The 25,580-nt window shown below is 40.0% G+C and overlaps 1 protein-coding gene across 1 annotated transcript in view; it reads right to left on the reverse strand.

Moving 5' to 3' along the window:
- Positions 1–3,094: 3,094 nt before the first annotated feature.
- Positions 3,095–25,580, reverse strand: part of CBLB (Cbl proto-oncogene B) — a 352,982-nt gene continuing 330,496 nt past the window's right edge. Inside the window, exons 16-17 of the mRNA XM_082245962.1 lie at positions 14,713–14,814; positions 3,095–4,345 (exon numbers count right to left, since the gene is read on the reverse strand). Of these exons, the coding sequence (XP_082102088.1) occupies positions 4,083–4,345; positions 14,713–14,814 (365 nt within the window). The 3' untranslated portion in view covers positions 3,095–4,082. The remainder of the gene's footprint in view (positions 4,346–14,712; positions 14,815–25,580) is intronic.

Here is a 25,580-nt window from a genome sequence, read left to right on the forward strand (position 1 = left end):
TGTCTGCTGCACCAGCTCAGTACACTGCTGTATGTTCCAGCTTCCAGAGTCCTGACAAGCTGCCAATCCAGAACCATCAGCATAAGCGGATTGCCCCTTTAGTCTGGACCAGTCCCCTGAACATTACTGCTATTCCTGCTCCTTTGGTTCCACAGTCTCCTTTGAGTCGCATTCCCTGCTGCAGGTTCTGCAATCAACACCCATAGGCACTCATGTCCCTCTGTCTCATCCTCAGTGGAGCAAGGGCAGGAAATATGAGAGGCTGAGCTCGTCAATTCAGTCTCCTATCAGGTACGTGACACCTATTTACAGAAGCCTTTGTATTTTGTGAATGAGTTCACCTAATAAAAAGGCTTCCGTGATTGGGCAGGAGGAGGGGTGGGTATGCCATCTGCATTCATTCTGAACTTGATGCAACTGAGACCAGAAGGTCCAGCGCCAGAGCTCTGGAAGCTTCCTCAAGCGCAAAAAAACTTTCAGATGTAAAAATATAAGTCCACAAGGTGGCGTGCACCTAGTTGGAATAAACTTATGGTATACCTGCACTTTTTTTTTTTTTTTTACAAAAGTAACTGAATTCCCAGAGTTCAGGTTTAAAGTGTATGTAAATGTCAACAATTAACATCTTATTTGATCCGATTTGATTTGTTCTGTTAAAAAAATGTTGTTCCGCTGCAATTATTACTTTACGGTGTTCAAGAAGTGTAAAAAATACCTCTTGATCATTTCAGAGCTGTCTTTTGTCCTGTGCACATTCCCTTTGTTTGGGATAGCCCTCCCAGTTCTTGTATTGGACCACAACATAATTAGTATTGTGGAGAACAGAATACAGGTTCATTTGAATAGTTTAGCAAAACACAACTGGGCAAGGCTGACAACACACAGTCCACAAAAATGGGCTGCTGTTTTGTCAGCCCACAGTAGGACATATAAGGTCAGTGCATTTGTGGCAACTGAACGGGTATTTTTCTGCACTTGCAGGGCTTTGAAAGGGATAATATATGGGTAAAGATGAACAAACTGCATTTTTTTTGCTCCAGTCATACACTAACATTTACATTATCGAAAGAACACTAGGGATACCACACACTCGAAAATTAGCATTGCTTGGATGTCAAATGCCAGAAGACTCTAGGCTACACAGATTTCATTTTAGAAGATATTGTAGTAGCCACACCTTTCTATGGCCGTCATTCTTTATCGGAGTTACTTTTTCACTGGCTGCAAATGACATTCAACTCCTGATTAACAGTGGATCTGATCAGCGCTTACAGCCAGCAGCTTTTAACCACTTGCCGACCACCACACGATTTACTGCGGCCTTCAGCCCCGTACAGACAAAGTGACGTAGTACTACGTCGCTCACCTAACAGCCTCTAGGGGGCAAGCGCGCGCCACCGGAGGCGCGCTCCCGCCCCCGCTCGTTCCCTGACATGTCCGCCGGTCACTCGCGATCTCCCGGTGCAGAGGGAGAAAGGCATCGCCTTCAGGGAGAAAGCCGCCTGTCATTCTCCCTGATCTAACTGCAGAGATCATACGATCCTGCTATGTAGGATCGTATGTCTCTATGGTTACATCACTAGCCACACCCCTTTACAGTTAGAAGCACGCCCCTAGGGACACACTTAACCTCTACATCACCAATAAAGTTAACCCCTTCCCTGCCAGTGTCATTTTTACAGTAACAGTGCATATGTATAGCACTGATTACTGTAGTAATGTCACTGATACCCCCCAGTGTCAAAAATGTCAGTCAAGGGTCCGATCTGTCCGCCGCAATGTCACAGTCCCACAAAAAAAAAAAAAAATCGCAGATCGCCGCCATTACTAGTAAAAAAAAAAAAAAAAAACAATAAAATAACAAATCTTTCCCGTAGTTAGTAAACGCAAGAACTTTTGCGCAAACCAATCAAAATACACTTATTTGTGATTTTTTTTAACCGAAAATATGTTGCAGAAAACAAATTGGCAGAAAATGTTAAAAAAAAATTATTTTTACATTTTTTTTTTAGAGAATTTCATATAAAAGAATGTGAAAAATAGTTATTTTTTTCAAATTGGCGCTCTTTTTTGTTAATAGCGCAAAAAATAAAAATCGCACAGGTGACCAAATACCAAAAGAAAGCTCTATTTGTGGGAAAAAAGAAGTCAATTTCGTTTGTGTACAGCGTCGCATGACTGCGCAATTGTTTGTGTTAAAGTCTTGCAGTGCCGAATCGCAAAATAGGGCCTGGTCATTGAGCAGCCAAATCATCCGGTCTTAAAGTGGTTAAGAACGTTTGACCCCCACTAAGGGCTCTTTCACACGTAGCAGACCGTATTGCGATCTGCTCCGGCACTTTTTTTTTTTCACGTTTTCGGATGATATACGGACATAATGTATGTCTATGGGCATTGCGGATATCAGCGGATGACACCGCTGACATCCGATTTTGCATCCGTTCCGTTTTTTAAACGGAACAAAAATAGGGTTCTGTTCCGTTCCAAAAAACGGAACAGAACTGAAAGGACGAAAATCGGATGTCAGCGGATGGTCATCTGCTGACATCCGCAATCCCAAAGACATTTATTATGTCCGTATATCACCCACAAACGGATGGGGTGATTTAGGGACATACGGAACGTCCGTGTGAAAGAGCCCTTAGCACTTTCGAATGACATTTGCCATGTCGTTGAACACACTGGAAATCTTCATACTAACATTCATCTGGAAATCTACTAGTGTATGAACAGCTTTAGGTAATCTAAAAGTCACACTACTTAGTTTCAGGAGTGATATAAAAAAATAAAAAAAAGACAGGCCCCCCATTATGTTCCAAAAGGTTGTCTCCTGGGTAGGGAAAACACACTCAAAGCTGCAGAACTATTGTTATTCAATCAACTGTCCAGTATTTGTAAGTGGATTTATCAGTGGTGATTTATTGTAAATCAGTTTTTCCTATTCACACATCATGGCTTTTAAAAGTTTTCTTTACATAAAAAAGTGAAGATTTGAACTCTTAAACCAGAAGCAGCAAAAAATATATAGAAAATAAGAGTCCACAGAAAAAAATGTACATTTCTTAAATAAATCTGGGTTACTAATGGAAAAAAAGAATAAAACAACCTGTTGAAGCCAAAATCTATTTTTGCCATTGGTAAAGTTTACTCAAAGTTCATCTCCAACTACATATACAGGTCGCCACGATGACCGATGAGTTTCATACATACCCTTTGCAGTCGAAAAGTCAAGAGAAATGGAAGTGTTACATCTAAAATCTACAGATGTCATCAATCCACAATCTTATTGCTTTGCATCCAGCACCAAAACCTCAATAGAGATCACATAATTTAAACTGTTCTGTTCTTTGATGCGTATTTTCCCCAAACATCACATTACACAGGAAAAAAAAATGATCCTGCTCTTTATTGTAAGCCTTTTCCTTTTATGCACTTTCATCTAAGATCATAGAAGATTGAAAGTCAGCATATCTGAAGTTATACATCTCTGCTAACAACAGTATCAAAATACTTTTGTAAAGGCAAATCACCCACAAAAATGCATTCATTGTACATTCAAATACTTTTCCACATAATACAAAAAAACCTCAGTATGTCAGTAGTAAAGGCCACTGTTTGCAGTATATTTTGGATAAATTAAAATGCAATATAAAAAAGACAAAACATTTTTTAAAAAAAAGCATTTTCCAGAATGCAATGAGGTCAGAAAGTGCTGGTGAACTTCTACAACATAAAACTTCGAAATTAAAAAAAAAAAAAACAACCAATGTAAAACTAGAAAAAATAATTATAATACCTAAAAAAATTACCAGCTTTAATCAAGGAAAAATAAAAAAAAATTCACAGGCTTACTTCTTTCGGAAGGAAAACATAGCCATATGTTACACCTGTATATGGCAGATTTGTAAAATCAACATTTATCAATTTTCCCTTTATTTTTTTTTATATAAGTAAGCAATTATTCAAGCCCCAAAACATTTATCAAAATGACAAATTTTGGAATGACAGTTTTTAAATTAAGATGATAAATGAAATCCGTTCTTCCTTTTCAAACCCACGGTCCTAAAGGACATGTCATCTTGTTATAAGTTTAAACGTGGACAGACTGGAGGAGGGCAGCACGCAAATTCTCTCAGTATGCTCCGTGCCACATCTACATTATTCTGAGCAATTTCCAGAGCCCTTTTAACTTCTTCGAAGGAGAATCCCTCACCCATTAATTTTGCTATTTTTGCATCTACATTCTCTGCTGAACAGTCAGCGCTGTAAGGTCTCCTGTGATGAATCTCAGGTGCTGTTCTGCGAGGCAGTGGTTTGGGTGGTCTGGCTGGTGCTTGTGGACATTCTGGAAAATAAAAATATAAAATGTAAATAAAGAGAAACTGTGCAGTATTTTTTATTTACAAGGTTAGGCCACTGAAAATAAATGTAACGTGAAGGTATAACAGAAATACTTTTACCTGAAATTCATTTGAGAGACCTTAATTTTGATGGACGTCTAAAGCTCACCATGGTCAATAACCATAGGCTTTCTATGAGCTTGGGAGTGCACAAGCACTTTGCTGCATTATTTAAGCTAGCCATAGATGATCCCTATTTAACCAGCTGAGACTCGATCCATCTATTGGAAGGTTGGTTCATCCATCGATCAACTTGGGTACAACCAGCCTTTTAGCTTTTTTACATGCAATTACTGCTTGCAACTATAGCAGCTAGCAGTAATCATTGTGTTCTGCTGGTCGGGAAGGCTCCCTGTCGTCAGAACACAATAGCACTTCAGGAGTAATTCCTCCATCAACGCTAAATGTGCCGACAGGGGAATCAAGCAATTTTCATTCCTTCTAACCATGGTGGAAGGAAAGAAAATCAAACCACCTATAGCTTGCTCACGAAGGAAGTGAAGCTTGTATGAGTAATAAGCAAGTAATGCTGCACATAAATTTATAACTAAAAACTATGAATAGTAAATATAAATAAAAATTCCTTTAAGAGAAAAAAAACATCAATATAAAAAATATAACAACTGATTTGGTAAAATGTACCCACAAAGCTCAATGCCCTACAGCTGCATTACCATAATGAATAGATACACTAAAGCAGGGGTCTCCAAACTTTCTAAACAAAGGGCCGGTTTATGGTCCATCAAACCTGATGAGGACCAGACCATGGCCAGTAGGAGTAAAAAACATCTTGGTGTCAGTGGGAGTAAACAATGCCCTATCTTTGGTATCAGGTGGATGAATAGTGGCTGGATTGTTGCTGTCAGTGGGAGGAAGAGTGCCCCATTATTGGTGCCAGTGGAGGAATAGTGGCTTATCATGGTGTCAGTGGAGGGAACAGTGCCCTATCGTTGGTATCAGTGGGAGCAACAGTGCCTCAATGGGCCAGATAAAAGCAAGCAAAGGGCCTCAGTTTGGAGACCACTGCACTAAAGCAATACAGTTGCTCACATAAAGCACCAGACCACAAAAAAGTGTCACTATATTACTGCAATAAAAATATAATAAAAAAGAAAGCATCTCACTGGGAAGAATAAAAAAACAGACATTACATAGTATGTAATAATAGCGCACACACACACACACACACACACACACACACACACACACACACACACACACACACACACACACACACACACACCTATCTATCTCTTCAGCTAACATGAAAAAGACAAGGAAATGAAATATCTGACACATTTTAAATAAATAAGCATGTGGGGCACTAGTAATGTAGGTAACCTAGTTAAATATAGATGTTTTTCACAAGTGGCTCTTGTGTATCATGGCCATAAGTAAGACCTTGTAGTAATAGCTTTAAGTTAATGTAGAATAAAAGGTACAAAGAGAATTTTACAGTTCAGAAACAGTTTATTGGCCACAAAGTTCATTAAAAATGCCAAAAGCTTCAGTATTGAAAGCTTCCTTCTCATTAGGACTAATATATAGCAAACAAGGCTTAGATTTGTATTGTATTTAAAAAAAAAAAAAAAAGCCATAGAAAAAAAACTGTAGAGTTGGTTATTATTTTTCACTTAGTCTGTAATTTTTTTTTTTTATAAATACAACACTAATCTAAGCTTTAGCTGTTATATTCAAAATGAACTGTGCATGTTGCTTCAGATAATATCCTCAATATTATAGAACACAGCTGCACTTAAAAGCTATGAATACTAAAGCAAGGTGAAAATTGTCTTAAAAATAGTTGTGCTATGTGAAACGTTTATAAACAACCAAAAACAAGTATAGGGAAAATAAAAAAAAGTCCAAGGTAAAATAATAATCAGGTCTACACATGTAAACCAGTACTATGTATCAAGTCCACAAATGTGTTCTGAGTGTATCAACTATAAAATGTAAGGCTGCATTCACATGTCAGTGTATGGATCGCGGGCAGAATCGCCGCGATTACGCCCGCAATCCGGAGATTATTGCAAATCGCGGGATGCCTGTGCATTGCCCGTGATTTGCAATAGCCCCCCAAACGCTGAGCGAATCGCGGTAACATCGCGCAAAAAAATCGCGGGACGCAATACGCTCCAAAGAAGCTCTTGTACTTTTTTGGGCGTAATGCGTCCCGCAATTTTTTTTTACGTGATGTTCTGCGATTCGGCAGGTGGAAATCGCGGCAACATCGCTCAGCGTTTGGGGGGCTATTGCAAATCACAGGCAACGCATAGGCGTCCCGCGATTTGCAATAATCTCCGGATCGCGGGCGGAATCGCGCCGCGTTCCATACGCTGACATGTGAACGGAGCCTAAGTGTGTTTTTGAAAATATACAGCAATGTGTGTGTGAAAAAAAAATCAGAAACAAAAATAAATGCAAGTACAAAATGAAACAATATATCAATTCATAAGTGTATTCAAAATCTATCCAGTCCAGTGTGCTCCAACAGTGATGTCCACATGAGCTGCTGTAATTAAGTGTGATCCGATAGTGTGATATCGTTATTTTAATGTATTGTTTAAAAGACGAAAAATTACTTATAAATTGAATCTCTTGCTACATGCAAAAAATCCAAAAACATACGCCGCTGGTGCTGGGTCCAGCTAGGCAGGGATAACGTCAGCACATGCTCCACCTTACCCCGATGTACGTTTCATCTGTACCACAGAGCAGGTAAGTATGACATGCTTAATCCTTTACAAACACTTTGCCCCCTTAATGACCAGGCGATATTTTGCGATTTGGCACTGCGTTATTTTAATGGACAATTGCGCGGCCGTGCGACGCTGTACACAAATAAAATGGATGTCTTTTTTTTCCCCACAAATAGAGCTTTCTTTTGGTGGTATTTGATTACCTCTGCGATTTTTATTTTTTGCGCTATAAACAAAAAAAGAGCGACAATTCTGGGGAAAAAAAAAAACAATATTTTTCACTTTCTGCTACATAACATTCTCAAAAAAATTTAAAATCTAAATTTTTTAACATTTTAGGTCAATTTGTTTTCTGCTACATATTTTTGGTAAAAAAAAAAAAAAAATTCGTAATAAGCATATTTTGATTGGTTTGTGCAAAATTTATCACGTCTACTAGCTACTGGAAAGATTTGTCATTTTTATTGTTTTTTTTTTTTTTACTAGTTATGGCGGCGATCTGCGGTTTTTAGCAGAACTGCAACATTACGGCGGACATTTTGACACTTTTGGGGGGGACCAGTGAAGTTACTACAGTAATCAGTGCTAAAAAAATGCACTGTTACTGCAATAATGACACTGGCATGGAAGGGGTTAACCCAGGGGTGATTAAAGGGTTAAATGTGAGCCTAGGGGCGTGATTATAACTGTGGGGGGGGGGCTTGGGAAATGATCATAGAGACCTGTGATCCTATATAGAAGGATCACAGGAGCTCTAATCATTCCAGAGAGAACAACAGTAAATATGCGGTGGGTGGTCCGGAATTGGTTAAAGGATCTGCTACTGACAGGTTGGTGTTATACCTTCAGAGGTCTAATGGAGTCTATGCCTTGACAGGTTACGGAGGGTGGTCATAATGTTATGGTTGATCGGTGCCTTTTTCACCTTACAAACAAAAAAAATCTTCTCATGGGATTTATTTTATACAAATACCACTTAATAGAAGAGATCAATGATTTTAGTCATCCCCATTCAAGGGCAACTGCTGCAAAACTGGCAACAGCAATGTAGTGAGAACTATAACAATATTATGGCGCCTCTGCTAGTGTGGACAGAACTGAAATATATATGCAATGTATAATTGGACAGCTGTGGAGGATAAAGTGGGTAGTGGAGGAATCCAGGATAGTTTCCAAATCTCAACGACGGTAGTAGTGCAAGTAAACAAAGCTGTACTCAAGTGTCTGCCGGCTGAAGCAAGGAGAGGCTCTACACATGTTAAGAAGAAACAAGAAAGCAGCGCCTACTGAATGTAGCATACAAAGTTTAACAGGGGTTAAAAGAAAGAAATGATGCACTCACAAAGGTAAATGGTATGCCAGCATGACTCTGAGCCTGACGAAGGAGCACGTATGCTCCGAACACACGCTTCTCCTGCCATCTCAGCTGCTGGATGTGACGTCACCCGCGTGCCGTGGAAACAGCTATGCCGACTGATAGACACTGACTCGTCTCAGCAGCATCCATCCAATACCAGAGACTCTGCAGATGAGCCATTACATTTACAATGCTGGCATACCATTTACCTTTTGTGAGTGCATAATTTCTTTTAACCCCTATTAAATTTTGTATGCTACACTCAGTAGGCGCTGCTTTCTTGTTTCTTCGTAGTGAGAACTGTGACTGTTCGAGCACAAGCCTTCAACGTGAATGCTTATTATACATATTCTTTTACAATTACTCATTAAGGAAGAACTGATAGGAGACAAAATCATAATTTTGCTGCAACAAAGCAATATTGGATTTTTTCCCCACCAATAAGCCAGTTGCGTTTTAAACTTTCATAGCCCTACATTTCTGGAACAATGATTACAGTATGTTCTGGAGTCCAGTCAATACACTGGAAAGTACAATGTAAGCTTTATGGATTTCTTTTTGCTGGTTAAATACATACTTGAGAGACACTTAATTAAAATGGCATTACATTTGAGAAATATTTAAACTGCATTGTTCACACTGCTGACTAAACCAAACCAAATTTATATCTGTGGGCACATCATTTTCCATTAGAGTGAGCAACTCTTTCCCAGAATTTTCCTATTGTACGTATTTAAACATATATCTAAAAAGTGCTTTTCTCAGCTGTGTTCTTGTTTTACAAAAAAACTCTTCTCTTGATCCACTGTGCAGAATGTACTCCTATTTTTTTCATTTTCAAAGAATGCAACTCATTCTTTGTGCACACTATGTAGTCTTCAATGAGATTTTGATTCATTACCAACTTACTACACTACAACCAATTTCTTACGAATATTCTGCAAAAATGTGCAAAGGCATCAAGTACATTACATTTGGTAGGCATAGAATGTTACCATATTGCAATGACAGAAATTTAATTGTAGTTCTTTCAAATCAAGTAATTTAAAAAATATCTAAACTCAAAGAAAACAAAATACACCCATAGTTTGAGACACTGGCTGGACTGGCTGGGAAGGGGTTACCTTCTTGGGGTAATCAAGGGGTTAAGTATGTGCATAACAAGTGTTAATGTGTATATTATGTACTGCTTTTTATTAAAAATCAATTTGTTCTGGTCTCAGCCATGAATCATTGACTGGGATCTATTGACAAATGCTACTGTGACTGGATGCAGCGGGATCCTTCCTGCCTTGGGCACATGAGCACCCTGTACCTGGAAGCACAGAATGACATACAGGTAAGTTGCTGTGCCCGCAGGAGCCGCCCATCCGCAGTACAATGTGGTGTTCCTGAAGTAGTTAAAGATGTTACAAGCCAAATTCCCGTTTGTAGTTAAGCCAGAATGTAAGGCACAAAGTGATCTCTGGGAATGAACTGACTACGTTTTACACCAGGCAAAATAGGATTTTCAGGTACAATAATAGATCTTCCTGGGTGTGGCTTATTTTGCTTTCAAAGTGGGAGTTACAGAAACAGTCCTTTAAATTGTTACTAAACTCAGGATCCTGCATTCACTATATCTGGTCTCCTACAGTACACAGAACATGGAAATGCAATTATTTTGGTAAATATAAACTGATAAATGCCTTTTCTCATCAGCTGTATATAGAAATTAGAGCAAACTTGTGACTTGTATTAGTGAGTGCTGGTAGATTGTAGGTAGATTGTAGGAGGAGTTTTCATTTTTCCCACAATTGTCCTATCAGTCTTCAAGACCCTAAATTATCTGTCTGAACATGTTTGGACAGTGCTGATTGGCCCTGTGTGGATCACATGTACCCTCCCAAGAAAAAAAAAAAATCATCATCAATCAAGATGCGACACCCCACCCACTGTGTTTTTTTTTTAGTTACTGGGCATGGAGGAGGAGGGAGGGACTGGGCTGTCATTTAGGATCTGTATACACGCCCAAATGTGTGATGTTAATTCCATGTAACCTAAATAGCTCAGCTAAAACCAGGAGATGTTCTCTGAGCAATAGAGACCAAACTGAGCATGTGCAGCTGAACTACACTTATTGTGTTTATCTGGACTTGTGCAGAGTGAACGTGCAGGAGGGGGGAGGATCTGTGCATACAGGATCACACAGTATTTTTACACAATGCAAAGGATTTATCACTTGAGTTCCACAGTGAGTATAACAAGCATGCTATTCTGCATCTACAGACAGATTTTACTGTTGTGTGTTTATTAACACTTTAACAGTTTTAACAGTCATGTTGTTAAAGCCAGACAGTGAAGAAGGATGGTACAGAGGGCCATAAGATAGAAGATCTGGCTTGCTGTGAAAGAGGCCAGGGCTCATCTGCAAGAAATTGGATGCCTATGTACTAGGTTTTTCTAGGCCTGGCAACAAGCTTGTTGTTAAAACTGCAGGCTAGTATGTCAACATTTGGAATCCACCATCTTTGGCATATCAGACTGAATACATCTGGATGAAACAGACCATTCCCCATGGCCCAAGCAGTGGCAGCTGAGATAGTTCGCTTGCCAGCTCTCCACTCCTGTGATGTGGACTACAGATATTGCTGGACAGGGAGTTTGGTTAATGAGAGAATCTGGTTTGCCTCCTTTAAAGCAGCCAGGCTGCTCATACCCATATGGTAACCAACATACTGCCTAACTGCACCTGGATTGGGTGTACCTTCAGAAGTTCAGTTCTGCAGGTACAGCATTACTGCTCTCAGCGCCAAGATGTTGATGGGTAATTTAGTTTCCTCTCTTGACCATGTTTCCTGTGGCAACCATTAGGCCTAGAACTCTTATGGTATAAATCTTCTTGTGCTTTTTCTCTTGGATCTCAGTGGTCAAGCATGAGCTATTAGAGAAAAAATATTCTTTTCTAGAAACAAGTGTGGTTCCTGATCAAGTTATCACTATGTCATAAATGTCTAGTAAATACATCCAGGGTGGAAACGTTATTGACAAAATAATGAACACTGATGCGATGCGCGAAATGCACAAGATCTGCTACATTTCCCGCATCGCACTGCGTCCATATGATCTGCCGTGGGTGTCAATGTTAGATTAACGACATCCTGAAACAGATCGTAAAATACAGTGCGATTGTCAGAATCACATCGCATGTGTGTTAAGGTGCAGGGAAAAAAAAGGGTCCTGCACCATTTTGGTGTGGATGCGATTTGAGCTATACAAAAGGTATTTATATCCACACTGGTACTTGGAAAACACTGCATGTGATTTGTACAGGAATTGCACCGCATTTCTGTGCACATAACATGTGATGCCTGTGTAGTGCGATTCCTGTGTGAATCACATGCAGGGTTTTCCATGCACCAGTCTGAATCTACGCTGACACTTCATTCTGTAATGGGATCTGCTGTCCCCTTTATTTAATTGTAAACTGTCAGAATACATGAGAAAAAAAAAACAACGTAACAAATAAAAGATTTAGATGTATTTAAAACATATATAGAAAATATTTAGGTATGAAATAATAAGACACAGACAAATTTGGTCTAGGCATCTAGGCGTCAATGAACTCTGGTCATAAAAGGGGTTAGAACATGTCTAGATTCAGTCTGAATAAATAAAATATCATAAAGGAATAATCTTTGAGAAATGTAGTGCCTGGTCATGGAACCATGCCTTGTGTCTTGTAGATAGATGTTAGGAAAACGGTTATGCAAACTTGGGAGCCAACTGCTCTGAATATTCCTCCAAAATCAAACACACTGGTGGTGACTAGGGATGATCGAACTTTTGAAAAGTTCAGTTCGACCAGAACACCTGAATTTCCCTAAAGTTCGGTTCGGATTCCAGAACACCATTGAAATCAATGGGACCCTAACTTCGGGAATCAAAAAACACCATTTTGAAACCCTAAAACCTAATAAATGCCCCTAAAAAGTGCATAGGGTTCTGGGTCATGCTCCAGGGACAATGAATCAGGCAAAAAAAAAGTTCTTAAATTTTAATTTTTGATAGAGAGCCAATTATTGAAAAAATTATTGAAAAAAAAAAAAAAGAGATTTCTTTGGATTTAGTGTCTAGGGGGGTCTAAAAAGTGTACCTGTGAAGTTTCAGCTCTGTAGCATGTCCAGAACCAGAAAAAAAAATAGATTATTTTTCTTAGAAAAGTGTTACCCTCCTTTCATAAAGTGCAAATAAATGCACTACATAAACAAAGACTTTTGAAGGACTCTGTTCTTGCTTAGTTTGAGGTTTTGGATTATTTATGCACTTTATTATTAAGGAGGGTAACACCATCCCTGCGCTACTGAAATTCTAAGAAAGATAATCTATTTTTTTTGTTGATGAATTTTAATTTATGTATAGTTGTCACTGAGGCTTTATTAGAGTCAGGTCACCTTAAACTACGGTCACCCTGACATGGCAGAGTGGGGTCACCCTGACATGGCAGAGTCAGGTCACCCTAAACTACGGTCACCCTGACATGACAGAGTGGGGTCACAATGTGCTTCCTGTAAGGGGGTATGGTATTTTGCACAATAGCTGACTAGCAAGCACGTATACCTGCTGTAGATATATCAGCAGTGCAACATGCTCACTAGACGAAACCCTGGCACTTAAAAGTATCCCTACAAAAACTAGATTATTGAATCTAACTATAGTGGTATATAGTACCCTAACTACACTGCATATCCCTTTCCTCACACTAAAAGAACAGCTCCATACAGCAGAACATAATTGCAAAATGACACTGGAGCTTTATAAGCAGCAGGAGAAACACAAATGCTTCCACTCTCTTCAAAAGCCTCTGTATTACAGTGCTAGAGGTTAGGCGGGGCTATGTTATATACTGGGGGGCATATTCACTCCTGATTGGCCTCTGGACCCCATAGTCACTCCAATCACGTTCCTAGGAGACTCCTGCCCCCTCATTGGCTTTTACTGACGTTTCTGGGCAAATCACAAGCTTTTAAAGCCCAGTTCCTGTCCCATTGCATATTGGGCAGTTCTGGTGACCGAATTCCAAACTTTTACCGAAAAAAGTTCGGAATTCGGCCGAATTCCGAACACCCAATGTTCGGGTCGAACCGATGGTCGACCCGAACCGTTCGATCATCCCTAGTGGTGACTTTTTAAAGAAATACCTTGGAAATTGTACTGTTACCAGGCCTCTTAGGATTACTGTTCTAAAAACAAATAGTAAGGTGTTAGGCTGTCATGCAGGCTTAATATTGTAATAAATCTGTTCACTTTTTACTATAGCCCTTTTTTAAATGCATGTGGAAGGGTTTGAAGACATCTTAAACCTTTTTTATGTAATGTTGCCGAAGCAACCAGTGCATTATTTTTCTGTATTGATCTCTCATCGCAGACCTGTTTTCGATATGTTCTTTTGTTGCTTGTCTTTCTGAAAGTATACACGCTTGTAAGATTAAGAAAAGGAAAAGGAATAATCTACAATATATTTAAATAGAGAAAAAGGGCAAAGATTGCAGTGTTTATCGTCATATGGAGATGTGCACACTTGTTACTGAAAATGGCAACAGCATTATTCATAGAAGCAGAAAAACAAAAGGGCATTTAATACAAAACTTGGCAAAAAGTAGTATGGTAAAAGGTATGAACAAAACATGGCAAAAGCATATTGAGTGCTTTCAAAGTGTTGCTGTAGTAACTATAGATGGCCATTTTTGCTTAGGACGTGCCATCCACTTCCTAGTGTATATAGGTTAGTACGCCCGGTTAGTAACACATGCAGATTCACTGATAAAAAACCTAAACATTTATACATCATAAAAATAATAATAATAATGGGATGGACAACCTTAAAGTAGAATTAAAGGAGATCTTGTTTTCAGTTTGGATACAGTTAATGGGGGGTTATAACCCCTGTCGGTTTTTGTCATATGTGTCTCGTTAAGGTGATTTTTCATCACGTCCTTTCCCATGTTTCCCAAAAACAGGAAGTGAGGAGAAAACCCTCCAAAATGAAGTAACTCCTTCAAAAATCTGGGAAATTTTTTTGCTTTAGCGCCTTCATTTATGATAACAGTAAATAGAGAGGGAGATTCTCCCTAATGGGGACACAGGGATAGTAATTAAAATTAGGCAGGTGTTCTACTCCTTCTCCACTTTATCCAAAACGAAAATAAATATTTGCCTTTAGTTATACTTTAATCACAATTTACATTAGTTTACCAAAAAAAAGGCATATTACCTGAGCATGCCGGTAGATGATCATATTCTTGGGAAAGTCTATTTATTTTGACATCATTTGGTGCTCTTCGATTTGGTGGTAAAGGAGCTTCTAAACAGTGATCTAAAATGTGAAGGTTAAATGGTTATAATAAAAAAGGTTTTACAGCAAACAGGCCTTCTTCCCATTTATTTCAACCCACCAATAGCTCAGTTTGCTCTTGTAATTGAAAATTCTTTATTTAAATAGGAAGCCCTTACTAGACACCTTCAGTAACTTACAGTTTAACACAGACATACCATTCTGGGAAAAAATAAGCATAGCATCATTTTCATTCACTCTTGTAAAGTGTGCAGCCATTTTCTTGAAGGTCATAATTAAAACTCTTCACTTGGTCAGTGGCTCTGCGTGCTGAAGAAGTTCTTACACTTAAAGCAGTATTAAACCCAAAAGCAAACATTATATTGCAGCTTACCCTTTCTTAGAGGTGATGGCTGCATTCTTTTTCTTTTTTAGGCTTTCTTCTATTTTCATCTGGGGATCTGGCCAGTAAGTCTGTTGTTTTTCAAAAGCGCTCCTGCCCGTTTATCAGTTACAGGAATGGGACAAACCATTCAACACTGGCAGGGGTGCTTACATTGATTAATTTTAATATTATAAAACCTTTATCCCAAAAGGAAAACAAAAACTGTTTGCTGTAACTGATTATAAAAAGTGGCAGCTGTCTGCTAGTACATCTAACACTCCCTTCCCCCTAGATTAACAATACTGCTGACCAAAGGTGACTCTGTGCTCCTTCATCCAGAGTAAGGGACCCAATACAGGTGGTGTGTTACTAAAAATAAAAAAGCCAAAAATAGTGGTCGTTTAATTGAGTTAATTTTCTTTTCTTACTGTTTTACTGTACTTTATAATAATACTGCTGTAATGTAATGTTTTATTATTACTCTTTTTCATTGTTAAGCATAGTATGCGTTGCAGATAACACCATTCTACTGTTTTACTGAACTGTATACTATTACATTGTACAGTTTTATCGTTACTGTGTTTTATTGTTAAGCATTGTTTATTTTGCAGGTACACCCATGAGCTGCAGCACTAATTTGTTTATCCTGACAACAACAGCGTTTGCTCTCAGCATATACGTAAATCAATGATTGCAGCGCTGTAGGTGATTTCACCACCGCAGATAAAAAAAAGAGCATATATGGTGAAGGATATGGGATGGGGTGGACACACCCCTCTGCTTCGCCATATATTTTTGAACACTTTTCTTGGCAGAGGTTTCTTCGTCCGATCGATCCGTTTCTTCATTCGATCAATGTAAATGGAGGAATCTGCTATGTTCTTTTTTTTTTGTTTAGCCCATGGGCTGAACGAAAAAAAAGAACATTGCATGTATGCCCATCATTAGAAGTGGGTGGATGCTGGGAGGTCTATTGGTGGGCATACCACACACTTTCTGGCAGGAGCCTAGGGGAGCCTGTGGGGGGGGGTGGGGGGGGCGTGGCTTGTGAAATGATCATAGAGACCTGTGATCCTATATAGAAGGATCACAGGAGCTCTATGATCATTCCAGGGAGAAGAACGGTCAGCTGTGTTTACAACAGCTGACTGTTCTCTCTCAGCGGGGAACGATCGCGGGTGTCAGGTGGCAATCGCTTCCCCGCTGATAAGCGGGGGCGGTAGCACGCTTGCCCCCTAGCTGCTTGCGTGTGACCGACATATACCTACGGAGGTTTGTGCAGGAGCGGCTGCCTGCCGCAGTGTAACTGTAGTGGGCGGTCATATAGTGATTTTACACTCCGTTATAATTTCACGTATAGTAGAGTGAACAAAAATAAACTCCGAAAAAAGATGGGTCAACATAGAAAATAACTAAGGGGAACACAATTAAATAATAATTGGATTACACCAAAATATAGAGAAATACACAAAGACACCCATGAAATGACGAGAGTTGCGTACATGGTCTGGGGTACGATCTATAAGCAAGCTAAATGGGAATAGAACTCTCCGTTAATGCCACAATCAAGCACAAAATATTTGCACCAGGAAATGAGAAACAATTTAGAAATTGGGTACAAAATACGCAATTAAAATATAGAATACATAATGGAAAGATCAGATCATATCGTTCACTCATCACTAGGGGTGGAAATATGAATTGAATAAATGGAGATATCTTCAGTTAAAACACTTTGTTTAGATCTTTATCTCAACCGATCAGATCTGAGAAAGACCTGAACTCTGTGGAAAAACAATTTTGTAATCCAAACAAAAAATAAAACATATAAGATGTTAACCGGTATGGTTGGTCTGAAGAACCCTCCATTAATTTAAACTTGGGAAAAAGAGATTGGATCACGTTTAAAGAGCACAAAGTGAGCGCTATACGGAGAGCAGTACATTACACTGCAGTGGATGTTAATACTGTTGAAATAAACTATAAATGTATATCGAGATGGTACATTACGGCTGCAATAGCATATAAGCACCAACAAGAGAAGTCAAATTTGTGTTGGAGGGGCTGCAATGTGCAGGGCACAAGGAAAGTGGAGTAAAGGTATTGGGGGGGGGGGGGGGTTACAGGGGAAAAGGGGAGAAAAGGTCATAATGGAATTATGTGAAGTAATTTTTTATCTGTTTGTTTATGCTGAACTGAAAACGAATAAAAGTTTTATATATGCTTTAAAGGATGCTTTGAGGGCAGAGGAGAGATTTAGAGTCTAATAGACCCCAATTTTTTTTAAAAAAGAGTACCTGTCACTACCGATTTGTATTTACATTCCCTGTGATAACAAAAAAAATGATGAAAAAAAAATGAAAAGAAAGGTGTCAAAATAAAATAAAAAAGCAAAATAAATAATAAAAAAAAATAAAAAAATTCAAGCACTCCTGTACCCCCCCCCCCCCCGTTTGCACACAAAGGTGGTGCAAGCATCGGTCTTGTTTTATATGTAAACAGCAATTGCACCATGCATTTGAGATATCGCCGCAAACGTCAGATCAAGGGCAGTAATTCTTGCAGGAGACCTCCTCTGTAAATTTAAAGTGGTAACCTGTAAAGGCTTTTAAATATGTACAAAGTTTGTCACCGCTGCACAGGCATGCGCAATTTTAAAGCATGTCATGATTGGTATCTATATACTTGGCATAAGATAATCTTTTATATTTTATCAAACAATTAGGCAATATATAGTGTTACATTTAAAAAAAAGGGTTTTGTTTTTCCAAAAAAATTGCATTTGGAAAATCTTTGCGCAAATACCGAGACACAAAAAAATTGCAACACCCACCATTTTATTCTGTAGGGTCTCTGCTTTAAAAAAATATATATATAATATTTTGGGAGTTCAAAGTAATTTTCTAGTAAGAGCCGGTTCACACAGAGGCGATCCGACTTCGGGGGGCGACCTGTGAAGTCGCGTGCACCGCTGTGTACCGCCACTTCGGCGCGACTTGCAGGGACTTCACATAATGGAAGTCTATGCAAGTCGCTCCCAGGTCGCCCCAAAGTAGTACAGGACCCTTTTTCTAAGTCGGAGCGACTTTTGTCGCTCCTATTAGAATGGGTCCTGTACTACTCAATGGGCCACGACCTACCGCGACTTGTCAGGCTGACAAGTCGCCTGACAAGTCACGCTAGTCTGAATGGGCTCTAAAAAAAAGTAGACACCCCAATGTATTTGCTAAGAGGCATAGTGAGTATTTTGCAGCTCTCATTTGTTTTGGAAAATTAAGAGAATTGAAAACTTTGTCACAAAAATCGAGATCTGCAAAATACTTAACATGCCTCTCAGCAAATAGCTTAGGGTGTGTACTTTACAAAAAGGGGTCATTTGGGGGGGGGGGGGGTTGTGCTGTTTTGGCCTCCAAAACTGTGATAGGTAGAGAGGAGTGAAATCAACCATTAGAAAGCCTGAAGGCGATTATTTTTTTTGGGGTCCTGTACACGGCTAGACTGCCAAAAAGTCTCACATATGGTAGCTCCATACTTAGGAGAAGCAGCAGAATATATTTTGGGGTGTAATTTCACATATAACCATGGCATGTTTGAGCAATATATAATTCAAGTGACAATTTTGTGTAAACAAAAAAAAAGAAAATGTTTTAATTTTCCCAAAACTTAAATCTAAAATATTCCATGGACTCAACATGCCTCTCAGCAAATAGCTTAGGGCAGGACTTCCCAACCAGTGGGACGTGAGCCGCATCTGAGTGGGTCGTCGACAACGTTAGAGCAGTCAGATCAGCAGTGAGGAAAAAAAAAAACTACCATTTAAAAGCCCACTAGGGGCGCCGGACATATTGCTGGCTATGGGGGGGGGGGGGGGGGGTTCCCGGCTGACATAGTTGGGGGCGGTGACTGACGCACACACCGTCCGACTCAGTCACCTTCCCGCCCGTTCCCGCCGCCGTCAGCGAAGAGAGGAGCAGCGCGCCGTGAATGTCTGTCGGAGTGTGGAGTGACAGGAGTCGAGCCAGCGAGCCACAGGAGTCGAGCCAGCGAGCCACAGGAGTCGAGCCAATGAGCCAGCCCACTGCCCAAGACAGCAGGTAAGTGATTTAAGCCGCTGCAGTGGGTAACAATCCGGGCACAGTAAGTAGCAGTGCTGTGCCATGCCTGTACATACTGTGACATGCCTTTACCTGCTGTGCCATGCATATACCTACTGTGCCATGCCTGTACCTACTATGCCATGCCTGTACATACTGTGCCATTCCTGTACATACTGTGCCATGCCTATATCTACTGTGCCATGCCTGTACATACTGTGCCATGCCTGTACCTACTGTGCCATGCCTATACCTACTGTGCCATGCCTGTACCTACTGTGCCATGCCTGTACCTACTATGCCATGCCTGTACCTACTATGCCATGTCTGTACCTACTATGCCATGCCTATACCATCACCTGTGACATGCCTGTATCATCACCTGTGTCATGCACTTACCATGACCTGTGCCATGCCCTTACCATGACCTGTGCCATGCCCTTACCATGACCTGTGCCATCCCTATACCATCTCCTGTACCATGACCTGTGCCATGCCTATACCATCACCTGTGCCATCACCTGTGCCATGCCTGTACCATCACCTGTGCCATGGCCTGTGCAATGCCCTTACCATGACCTGTGCCATGCCTATACCATCTCCTGTACCATGACCTGTGCCATGCCTATACCATCATCTGTGCCATGCCTGTACCATCACCTGTGCCATGCCTGTACCATCACCTGTGCCATGCCCTTACCATGAACTGTGCCATACCTATACCATCTCCTGTACCATGACCTGTGACATGCCTGTACCATCACCTGTGCCATGCCCTTACCATGACCTGTGCCATGCTTATACCATCTCCTGTACCATGACCTGTGCCATGCCTGTACCATCACCTGTGCCATGCCTATACCATCACCTGTGCCATGCCTATACCATCATCTGTGCCATGCCTATACCATCACATGTGCCATGGCCTGTGCCATGCCTATACCATCTCCTGTACCATGACCTGTGCCATGCCTGTACCATGACCTGTGACATGCCTGTACCATGACCTGTGACATGCCTGTACCATCACCTGTGCCATGTCTATACCATCATCTGTGCCATGCCTGTACCATCACCTGTGCCATGGCCTGTGTAATGCCCTTACCATGACATGTGCCATGTCTATACCATCTCCTGTACCATGACCTGTGACATGCCTGTACTATGGCCTGTACCATCACCTGTGCCATGCCTGTACCATCACCTGTGCCATGCCTGTACCATCACCTGTGCCATGTCTGTAGTTATATATTAAGTGTATTCAATAATAAATTGAAAAGTAATACATTTATATTTTTAATTCAACATCCCCCTCCCTTTAAAATATGCAATATTATTATTATTATTTGCATTTATATAGCGCCAAGTGCTTTACAATATTCAATTACAAGCAAGTGGGTCCCAAAAAAAATCTGTATTCATATGTGGGTCTCGGCCCAAAAAGGTTTGGGAAACCCTGGCTTAGGGCGCCTACTTTCCAAAAAGGGGTAATGGGGGGGGGGTTGTGCTATCTTGGCATTTCATGGCCTCCAAAACTGTGATCGGTAGTGAGGAGTGAAATCAACAATTTAAGTCCTTAGAAAGTCTGAAGGCAGTAATTGGTTTTCGGGGTCCTGCTAGACTGCCAAAAAGTCTCACACATGTGGTATCCCTGTACTCAGGAGAAGCAGCAGAATGTATTTTGTGGTGTAATTCCACATATACCCATGGCATGCGTGAGCAATATATCATTTCAAAGACAATTCTGTGTAAAAAAAAAAAAATGTATTTATTTTTTGTCATTTTTAAACACCTGTGATAAAATACATTTTGGCCTAAATGTATGACAGAAATTGAGTTTATTGGATATATTTTTTTTTTTGTAACTGTTTCTCAAATTTTTCCGTCTTTTTTTATTTATATCGCACAACATAAAAACCACAGAGATTATCAAATACCACCAAAAGAAAGCACTATTTGTGGGGAAAAAAAGGATATAAATTTTAGATTTGGGTACAGCATTGCTTGACTGTGCAATTACCAGTTAAAGTCACACAGTGCCAAGTTGCAAAAAATGGCCTGGTCTTTAAGCGGGTAAAACCTTCCAGTCCTTAAGTCATTAAAAACCAGTATAGGCTTCATAGTTTAAAAAGTACTTACACGGAGATAAGAAAAAACACACAATGAGGGCGTGCTGTGCCCATGAAATGTTTGTAGCATTCATTTTACTATGGATCACATCTATGAATCACTTTCATTTCATACATTTCATGTATATTCTAAGGCATTAAATGTCCATTTGCCTCTGCATGATCAAAACATTTTCAAATTTAACAAATAATTTTAACAGCGCACTGTTACCTGGAGGATTGGCTTTGGAGCTTAGCATGGAACTTTTGACATTTTAGTTTTGGGTCATATAATGATTTAATGCCTAAGTTGGATCAAACAAATTTTGGTTTGATCTGATGCTAAGGGCAGAGAAGAGATTTGGGGTCTAATTGACCCCAGATCTATCATCAGTAAAGAGTCACAAGAGCATGTCATTGCCCATGCTATCACAAGGGATATTGTTTATCCTTTGTGGTAGCAAAAGAGTTAAAAAGAAAAACAAGTTTAAAGTTTAAAGAAAAGGCGAACGCACGCATCGGTCCCACACACGTAAACAGCAATCGCACCACACATGTGATGTATCCCTGTGAACGTCAAAGTGAGTGCAATAATTCTAGCACCAGACCTTGTGTGTATATCTAAACTGGTAACCTGTAAAGGCTTTTAATGCGTCACCTATAGATAACTTAATATAACGTAGTTTGCCACCATTCCACGGACGTGCACAATTTTAAAGTGTGACATGTTTTGGTATCTATTTGGTATCTATTTACATAACAGCACCTTTTATATTTTAAAACGGAGTATTATATTGTGTTTGTGTGCACTAATATTCATTAAAGTGTATTTTTTCCCAACATTTTGTGTTTGAAAAAATGCTGCCTAATTAATATGCGACATAAAAAATTGCAACATCCACCATTTTATTCTCTAGGCCTCTGCTTAAATAAATATACACTGCTCAAAAAAAAATAAATAAAAGGAACACTTTGAAAACGCATCAAATCTCAATGGGAAAAATATCATGCTGAATATCTTTACTTATATGGACTGGGTAATGTGTTAGGAATGAAAGAATGCCACATTGTTTAAAGGAAATGAAAAGTATTAACCTACAGAGGGCTGAATTCAAAGACACCCCAGCAGCAACTCAAAATGGTACTCCCCACCAGTGTAGGGTCTGACAATGGGTCCAAGAATTTCATCCCAATACCTAATGGCAGTCTAAGTGTAATTTTCTAGCCTGTAGAGGTCTGTGCGTCCCTCCATGGATATCTCTCCTCAGACCAGCACTGACCCACCACCAAACCAGTGATGCTGAACAATGTTCCAGGCAGCATAACTTTCTCCATGACTTCTCCGGACCCTTTCATGTCTGTCACATATGCTCAGGGTGAACCTGCTCTCATTTGTGAACAGCACAGGGCGCCAGTGGCGGACCTACCAATTCTGGTGTTCAATGGCAAAAGGCAATCGAGCTCCACTGTGCCAGTCAGTAAGCACATGGCCCACTAGAGGATGTCAGGCCTTCGGCCACCCTCACAAAGTCTGTTTCTAATGATTTGGTTGGAGACATTCACACCAGTGGCCTGCTGGAGGTCAGAAAAGAGGAGTAGGGAAAACCAAACATCAGTGGCCTCCACCTGTAAAACCATTCCTTTTTTTGAGGTCGTCTCATTGTTGCCCATCTAGTGCACCTGTTAATTTCATTACCAACAAAGCAGCTAAAACTGAACAACCCCCTCTGCTACTTAACTGACCAGATCAAAATCCCAGGAGTTTACTTGACTTGATGCTATACTCTGAATAAAAAGTGGTCCTTTAATTTTTTGAGCAGTGTATAATGTTTAGGGGTTCTAAGTAATTTTCTAGCCAAAAAATGCAGATTTTTACATATACTGTAAGTGAGAAGTGTCCGAATAGGCCTGGGCCAAAATGGTTAAAAACGCCTATGCCAACTAAAATGCTAACAACTGAAACCAATCATAAAGTTATTGAAAATAAAATATATGCTGCTCCTCTTCTCCGAGTGCCTTCATAGCAAGGTGCTTGCTTTGGGGGCACGCATGCAGACTCAATCCAGAGTCAGGCTGTGTGTGTCTATTGACTCACAAACCATGGCTCAGCCCCATCCTCGCCTCACCGGATTTGACTGACAGCAGCAGGAGACAATGGCTCCCACTGCTACTTCCATGTTTTGTGAGAAGAGAGAGAGTGTGCAGCACTACTGCTCCCAGGCGCAATGCTGGACCAAGATTAGGCTAAAATAAGTATTTAGGAGGGGGGGCTGATTATGGAAGGTTTTTTTTACCTTAATGCAGAGAATGCATTAAGGCTAAAAACCTTAAGCCTTTACAAACACTTTAACAAAAAAAAAAAAAAAACACAATATTAAAGATTAAACATACTACAAGGACCATGCATCAGCTAATAAATATCCAGCATATTTTATAATGTGGCACATTAAAAAAGAATCATAACCTCCTAGTGAAATAATCTGATGCCTATTACCTGCCAGGAAATTGCTTTCTTATTGGAATACATTCATGCCAAGAGCATACAAGCATTCTTATTCTGTCAAACATCAGAAATATTGTAATGCTAGTGGCATCCTCTTTTAACTCTTTCCAATGACTGCAAAGCAGAAACACACAACAGAATCTTCAAAGGCAGTATTCTGGGCTTCAACTTTCTATAGAAATGTACATTTTTCTTTCAGCTGATTCAACAATGATGTGCACTTCGTGATAATATTAATATCAATAGGCAATGAATCACAAATAATGAAAATTGACTGAAAACTATAGCATTTGCAGGAGAAATATGCTGCACTTGCCTGATAACATTAACTTGACAGAAAAATAGGAAGGCTGAACAACCGTACCAGAAAAAAAGCATTGCTTCAGTAAGCCACTGGAGTTATTTTACTTATATTTGTTGTGCTATCTCCTGATATTTTTCTCTCAAAATGTTCAATTTACAAAAATAAATATTGCTTAGGTGTATAATTATTTTTCCAGATGAAATGTACACTGAAATATTAAATGTCTCAAAATATTTTACTGAAAGCTGAGCGTTATATGCATTTATAAAAGACACAAAAGAATACAGCTGTGTAATCAATCATTAATACAATTATATATAAATATAAATAAATGCAGGCAGGCTGGACCGGTCCATTTGATCTGCAAAGTAAAGGCATAATGTGCTAGTATGCACCACATACTAGCATATTATGTGACCCTTACCTGCAATGAAGACCTCGTAGTCCCCGCTGGATGCCGCATCCAGCTTTGCCCAACTTACTTCCGGATCCGCGGACTCCAGCTCCGCTACTGGTCAAAGCTGTGTGATGTCACTCCCGCACATGCGTGCGGGAACGCCGGTCACAGCACAATGCTCTGAAGAAACAGCACAGACGGATACTCCTTCAGAGCGCATGCGCCAATGATGTTATTGGCGCAGTATACAGTAAATGTCTCCTAAACGGTGCAAGTTTGGGAGATATTTACAGTACCTATAGGTAAGCATTATAGGCTTACCTATAGGTACAAACATTAGAGGGAAGTTTACAGCCACATTAAAGCTGGCCATTAGACTGAAGATATCTAATGATGAAAAGGTAGTACTGAGGGTAAAGCTCTGTATTGAAGGGGAAAATACCAGCATCAACTGAAGTTCTTCTTTAAAGTGGTTGTTAACCCACTCTGATAAATCCATATAATCCTGTGTGTTTCCTGATGATAGGTGCTCCTGTCTCTGGGTTTTATAAAAAAAATGCCATCTATACCTGATTTCAGAGCGCCGCTCACGTGAACGGCCGCCTCTCCCTTCTTCCTGTCTGACAGTTACAGTGGGCGGGACCAAGATTCCTCCACAGACATCAGTCGGGTTGAGAGGAGGAGAGCGCTGGCTGGTAATGTGAGCGCTGAGCAGTGCTCTGAAATCCGGTATAGCTGGTATTTTTATTTTTTTTATAAAAACACAGACAGGAGCACCTATTATGAGCAAACACACAGGATTATATAAGATATTAAAAGTAATTTCAGGAGGAGGGCGGGCACTTGACACAGAGCAGACAGGGAGGGAGGGGGGGGGGGGCAACAGGAGAGCTGCGGCTGACAAAGGCATGTAAGCTGACCACAGTATCAGGGCAGCCATGATAAATTGTGTTCAGTTTACAGAGGGGGAGGGCAGAACCAGGCAGAATCAGCCAAGTTTTTAGGCGATACAGGGGG

The sequence above is a fragment of the Pelophylax lessonae genome, assembly GCF_965119305.1.
Source record: "Pelophylax lessonae genome assembly, chromosome: 2".
NCBI classification, from domain to species: domain Eukaryota; kingdom Metazoa; phylum Chordata; class Amphibia; order Anura; family Ranidae; genus Pelophylax; species Pelophylax lessonae.